This window comes from Ascaphus truei, chromosome 5, assembly GCF_040206685.1.
Source record: "Ascaphus truei isolate aAscTru1 chromosome 5, aAscTru1.hap1, whole genome shotgun sequence".
In the NCBI taxonomy this organism is placed as follows: Eukaryota; Metazoa; Chordata; class Amphibia; order Anura; family Ascaphidae; genus Ascaphus; species Ascaphus truei.
Genome location: NC_134487.1, coordinates 285,994,433 through 286,000,870, shown reverse-complemented (window position 1 = coordinate 286,000,870; position 6,438 = coordinate 285,994,433). Strand labels below are relative to the sequence as shown.

Below are 6,438 nucleotides of genomic sequence, written 5' to 3'. Positions count from 1 at the left end.
TTATATGTTATCTTCTCTTCCCCCCCTAGCCCCTCCCCCATCATTCCCCAAGTTCTTCCCCTCTCTACCTCCACTTTCCCTTATTTCCTCTCTCTTCCCTAGACGCTGTTACACTCCCTTCCTCCATCCCTCCCCCTCCCCCCCTTCCGATCTGTCTCCCTTCCCCAGTTTTTGCTCTTTCTCCAAACCTTGTCTCCCTCTTCTCACCCCCCCCCCCTTTCCCCAAGGTTCTCTCTCCTTATCTCTCCTTCTCCAGCACCCTCTCCCTCCCCCTTTCCTACTCCAATCTCTCTGTCCTTTCCTATTTCTCTCTTCCTTTTCTGTCTGTATTCCTCCTCTTTCTCTCTCTTCCCCCTCCCCCTTTTCTCCCTGCACCCTCCCTTTACTCTCTCCTCCCCCTTTTAATCTCCTTCCTCATTTCCCAACTGCTCTTTCTGTAAGGGGAGTAGCCATTTCCGGGTACATCTTTAATTAAAGGGGCAGCGCTGGTTTCTATGCCCCACACCCACCAGCCCTTAGATACACGGAAACTCTCTGCCCCTCTGGTTAGTTACAGCGAAATCATATTAACTCCTTCCCAGGCCCTCGTTAAATCTTCTGCTGTGTCTTAAACCCTTTCACGATGCGCGGTAACCCTCCCAGCCAGGTAAATAATGCACCCAGTGTCCGTGCCTCACTTCCTTTTACTACATGTAGTTTTCCTGCCTCTTTCCTTCTCCAGCACCGAATCCAATATCATGGGATTCAGGTTAACTCGCAGTTAATGGTGCATGAAATTCCATTCAAGTGAATGTGGACCCCCAGGCTCACCCCCTCTCCCCCCTTTTCTCTTCCTCTCCCCTCTACCTTTCGTTCCCCCTCCCCAACTACCCTTCCCTTCTCTCTCCCCCTCCTTTCCCTCTCTCCCCCCCTCCTTTCCCTCTCTCCCCCCTCCTTTCCCTCTCTCCCCCTCCCTCCCTTCTCTCCCCCCTACCTTTCGTTCCCCCTCCCCAACTACCCTTCCCCTCCCTTCTCTCTCCCCCTCCTTTCCCTCTCTCCCCCTCCCTTCCCTCTCTCCCCCTCCCTTCTCTCTCCCCCTCCTTTCCCTCTCTCCCTTCTCTCTCTCCCCTCCCTCCCTTCTCTCCCCCCTACCTTTCGTTCCCCCTCCCCAACTACCCTTCCCCTCCATTCTCTCTCCCCCTCCTTTCCCTCTCTCCCCCTCCCTTCTCTCTCTTCCCCTCCCTCCCTTCTCTCCCCCCTACCTTTCGTTCCCCCTCCCCAACTAACCTTCCCCTCCCTTCTCTCTCCCCCTCCTTTCCTCTCTCCCTTCCCTCTCTTCCCCCTCCCTTCCCTCTCTCCCCCTCCCTCCCTTCTCTCCCCCCTCTCTCTCCACTCCTCCCCCTTTTCTCTCTAACCCCATTCATTCCTTATTCTCAACTCTTGTGTACGTAAACATATATATATATCTCCGCATGGCGAGATCATCAAATATCTAAATAAAGATTAGGAGAAAGGAGTGCCTGCCCTGAAGAGCTTACAGTCTCTTTCCATCTTTCATTTCTCAGTTGTTATCCCTCTCTCTCTCCTCTTCTTGATATCACACTCTTTATTTCCCACCTTTAAGCTCAGTCTCTCCTTTCTTTCCCTCTCTCTTCAGGTGATTGATGGCTCCCCCCTTCTCTCCCCCCTCTCTGTTTTTCATTTCCCTTTGTCTCTTTTCTTAATCCGGTCTCCTTCCTGGATCATTTATCTCCTCCCCCACTCTTCCACATCCTTCCTCTATCCTCCCCCCCCCCCCTCCTGTCTCTGCCACCTCTCTAGTTTTCTCCTTTACCCTCCCCCTACTGCTGTTTCACTGCACTTCCTAACCTGCTTTACTACCCCCTCTTCTCTCTGCCAACCTTCCTTCCCCTTGTATCTCTCCCTGCCCGCTCATTCTTTCTTTTCCCTCGTGATTTGTCATCTCCCCCTCACCCTATATATTTATCTCCGTCCCCTCTCCACCCAGCTTTCCCTGATCCCTCCACCCCACTTCTCTCTCCCTCCACCCCTCTTTTCGCTCTCCCGTCACCCCTCTTTTCTCTCTCCCTTCACCCCTCTTTTCTCTCTCCCTTCACCCCTCCTCTCCCTTGACCTGTTCTTCCTGATCCTTCCTCCCCCACCTCCTTCTCTCTCTTCCTTCCTCCACCCTTTTTATCTCTTCTCTTCCCCCTCCCCCATTATCTCTCTTTCCTCCCCCTTCACATTCTTCCATTTCTCCACCCCCTCTCCAGTTTCTCTGACCCATCCCTCCCCCTTCTCTCTCTTCCCTCCCCCCACCCCCTTCTCTCTCCCCTCCCCCCACCCCCTTCTCTCTCTTCCCTCCCCCCACCCCCTTCTCTCTTCCCTCCCCCCCCCACCCCCTTCTCTCTCTTCCCTCCCCCCACCCCCTTCTCTCTCTTCCCTCCCCCCACCCCCTTCTCTCTCTTCCCTCCCCCCACCCCCTTCTCTCTCTTCCCCCCCCCACCCCCTTCTCTCTCTTACCTCCCCCCCCCACCCCCTTCTCTCTCTTACCTCCCCCCCCCACCCCCTTCTCTCTCTTCCCTCCCCCCCACCCCCTTCTCTCTCTTCCCTCCCCCCCACCCCCTTCTCTCTCTTCTCTCCCCCCCACCCCTTTCTCTCTCTTCTCTCCCCCCCCCCCACCCCCTTCTCTCCCCCCCCACCCCCTTCTCTCTCTTCTCTCCCCCCACCCCCTTCTCTCTCTTCCCTCCCCCCCTTCTCTTCCCTCCCCCCCTTCTCTTCCCTCCCCCCCTTCTCTTCGCTCCCCCCTTCTCTTCCCTCCCCCCCTTCTCTTCCCTCCCCCCCTTCTCTTCCCTCCCCCCTTCTCTTCCCCCCCCCTTCTCTTCCCCCCCCTTCTCTTCCCCCCCTTCTCTTCCCTCCCCCCCCTTCTCTTCCCTTTCTCCTCCCCCGTTTTGTCTCTCCACCCCCTTGTCTCTCTCACCCCTCCCACCCCACCCCCCTTGTCTCTCCCCCACCCCCCTTGTCTCTCCCCCTCCCCACCTTGTCTCTCCCCCTCCCCACCTCCCATTTCCCCTGCCCTGGCTTCCCGGTGCTGGCGTCCCTTTAAGAGGCAGTGCTGAGTGCTGGGAATACGCGTCAGTTTCAGGACTTGTACACTGAGATCAATGAGCCGCAGGGAGGAGGAGGAGAGAGGGGGGGAGAGAGACAGAGAGAGGTGGAGAGAGGGGAGGGAGAGAGAGGGGGAACTCAGTCACTTCTGCCTTTTAGTTTCTCTCTTCCAGGAAGGAAAAACAGAAAAAAAAAACCTGACATCCTAAAACACCAGAAACAAGCAGCAAGATCCTAAAAACAGCAGCAGCCCCTCTTCCTGCACCCCTCACCCCCAGGACAGGACCTCAGCACCACAGCCTGGGACTACAATGTGCTAACTTGTTGGGGTTCCAGGGGGGGGGGGATAGGGGGCACCCCCTCTCTGTCCCCCCCCCCCCCACCCTTACCACCCCATAAACAGGGACCTTCCTCACTCCTGGCAATGTCTTCGGCACAGTGTTGTATTAAGGTAAAGTCTCTAACCAGACACTTTCTTTCCCTTTTCTCCTCTTCTTCCTTTACAGTACAGGGGATCTGCATGCAGCCTCCAGCCCTGCAGCATTGTACAGTAGGTGCCCTGCAGGTGCTAATGCCTTTTGCTGCACAGGTGACTAGTCCCCATAGTGCAGACCCCACAAGTGGTTTTGGGGTGAGATTGGGGGTTTGCACTGGGATAAATTTATAGCCCTTTTTTTTTTTTCATTTTGTCTGCACTGCTGGGGTAAAAACAACAACAATTTGGGGTGAAAAGGATTTAGGCTATTTTAACCCCAAAGCTTTTGCATAACCCTGTCAGTGCTGCAAGGACAGGGCTCCTCTGGCCCTGATGGGATTAACCCTATAAAGATGTGCTGGGAAACTGGTTAATTAATAATCCATTTACCGTCCCTGCTCTGGTTAATTTCACCTCAACTCTTCTTTTGACCTTAACGCTCCCATGTATTTGAGTACTGTACAGGCTTGTTACTACATTTAACTCTCTCCTCGCCACACAGGCCTGCTACGAAATGCATCCCAGGCACTCTCAGACAACCCCTTAAACCAGTATTGGCAACTGTAACTACCCTAAGAAACCAAAAACTAGGGTAGGGTTCAGCACCGGCATCAAGGGGGTTTATCTTTCTCTTGGTTATACAGGCCGTTGTTGGTTATTCGTTTCAGGCGTTAACGGGTTAAAATCAAACCTTTTTGGCAACGCAGAAGAAAAGGTCATTTGTGACCGCCCTGCGTGCCACCAACTTCTTCTATCTGTGGGGTGGCTGTAATACGTCTGTTTTCTAACAGTTTATGGGGTAGTTCACCAGCTTTGAGAAACACAGGGTGAAAACTTGGCAATGACGGGGTTAATTTTGTTTGCCGCTAACAAAACCTGCGTCAGTTTTACAAGGGATGGCGTGAAAATACAAGAGAAAATCGCAAAATGGGATGTCCTTTTTTTTTTTATTATTATTATTATAATAATTAATATTTTTTGTCGAGTCCTGGCAGGTGTTCAGATTTATTTATCACATCCGGATCGACTTTGTATTCAGCACTTTGCAATATAAAATCTATCCGTAAAGGGAACAGCGCAGGGTGCGCAGTGCTAGACGCGGAACCCGACACCGGGAGCTTACCATCTAAAACGCGTTATCGGAGATTATTCCGTACGCCTGCAAAGGGGCAACAATGACTTTTTCCGGCTGTGAATTCGATGGCTGTTTATTTTTTTGGAGGGGGGTCCAGATTATCTATAATGCGGGACGCTGCACTGCAAACCTAATTAGGATTCGGTGCTGAAAGTGTTCATTTTGCCTGGGCTGGAGACCCCCCACAGAGGATTTGATTAGGCAGGGAAGGGGTTAAAATAAAGTTTCGTGGAGGAAGCTGTAGCAAACGGGTTCGTCTGCCTTATTATATATATTTTTTTTATTAACATTCTGTTGAGTTCCTGCTTGTTCCAAGGAAGAATGTCTATTTCCTGGAAAACACGTATGCTTTAAGTCCTAAAGACGTCCCCTCGCGACTGTACACGAGAGTCTTAGCGTTACAAGGTTTCTTTCTGTTGTCTCTGGGTGGTTGTTGTTGTTGTTTCCCTGAACTTTGCGTTCTGTGTTTACTTTAGAAAGTGCGGTATGCAGGGCCGACTATGGAACAATGACATGTATGCGAAATAATACGTTATTTAGTGACAAACTGCGAGTGCTCATTTGCATATCGTTACCCAGAATCCCTAGCTGCAGTGGACGTGCTGTGGGCAGGCAGGCAGCGGGCGTGTTGGCGCTCGTGCGCGGTGACATCACACTCCCTGCTCAGCCGCGAGATTTGCGGCTGGCTAGGTGCGCGCGGGGGGGGGCTCGCGGCCATTATGTCACGAAGCTGGTTCGCCCTCATTGGGGCGAACCGCGCACGTGACGCGCTAGCGAGCGGCAGATTCAAAGGCGCTTGCTCACGCTGGCCACACAGATTGCATCAATGTGTTCCATCGCGGCCAGCATGAGTGCGCCCGCCCGCCCAGCAGCACCCTGGCCGAAGGCCTAACAGATAATGGGGGAAAGCAGGCTTGCAGACGCGTCTGAGACGTGAATGTGCTGACTTGTGATATGTGTATTTACTGTAAATAAGATATTTGTATCTTTTTTTGGTTGTTGCTCTGACATGCTTCACACATGAATACTTCACAAATATTGGACCGGTAATAATAACCTTGTTGTTATCTAGCGCTGACCATGTACGCTGGCACTGTACCTACATTTTGCAGGCTCGATGAGTCCCTGCCCCGTACAGCTTGAAATGTCATTGTGGTACCTGAATCACGGGGATATTCAGTGACTTGCCCGCGGGTCGGAAGAAAAGGTGGCCCTGGGGCTACCGCCATATTCCGCCGCGCGGTCCAGTGGGGGTATAGGGTAACATCAATGAGATACAAGTGAGGACAGACGAGCACAAGCAGATACAGAAGGGTGGGAGGGCCCTGATCCGGAGAGCTTACACTCTAGAACAGGGGTGCGCCAACTTGGGGGGGGGGTTGCAACATTTTCTGGGGGGAGGGGTATGGCGCTTACGGAGGCCCCCGTGCTCTTCCCCAAATCATTTAAATTAAATGCCGGGAGGGGGGGGGGGGGTGCGAGGCCTCCTGTAAATTCCCTTAACTTGTCTCTGGCGACGTGGCGTCATGGTCACACGATGTCAGAAACGCTGGAGAAAAGGTGGGGGGTGGGGGGGCAGCAGGCAGGGGGGGCGCGGTCGAAAAAGTTTGTGCTCCCCTGCATTGAGGACCATTGAGCTTTCAGCCCTTCGTAGTGTTAGAAAATGCACAGGCTGCAGGAGAGCCGGCAGAAGGGGATTTTGGTTAGTCTCTGGCGACCTCCTGGGGGTCCGCAGCCGCGG

The 6,438-nt window shown here is 53.3% G+C and overlaps 1 protein-coding gene across 4 annotated transcripts in view; it reads left to right on the top strand.

Annotated features, from left to right (window-relative positions):
• The first annotated feature begins 447 nt into the window (after nucleotides 1–447).
• ETV6 (ETS variant transcription factor 6) overlaps nucleotides 448–6,438 on the top strand; it is a 40,893-nt gene continuing 34,902 nt past the window's right edge. The window contains exons 1-2 of one of the 4 annotated variants that reach the window (XM_075602477.1): nucleotides 448–646; nucleotides 3,261–3,538. In XM_075602477.1, coding sequence (XP_075458592.1) covers nucleotides 3,512–3,538 — 27 coding nt within the window. In that variant the 5' untranslated portion in view covers nucleotides 448–646; nucleotides 3,261–3,511. Of the gene's footprint in view, nucleotides 647–3,007; nucleotides 3,539–3,597; nucleotides 3,677–6,438 lie in introns of those variants that run through there. The other 3 variants (XM_075602476.1, XM_075602474.1, XM_075602472.1) reach the window with 3 other exon arrangements.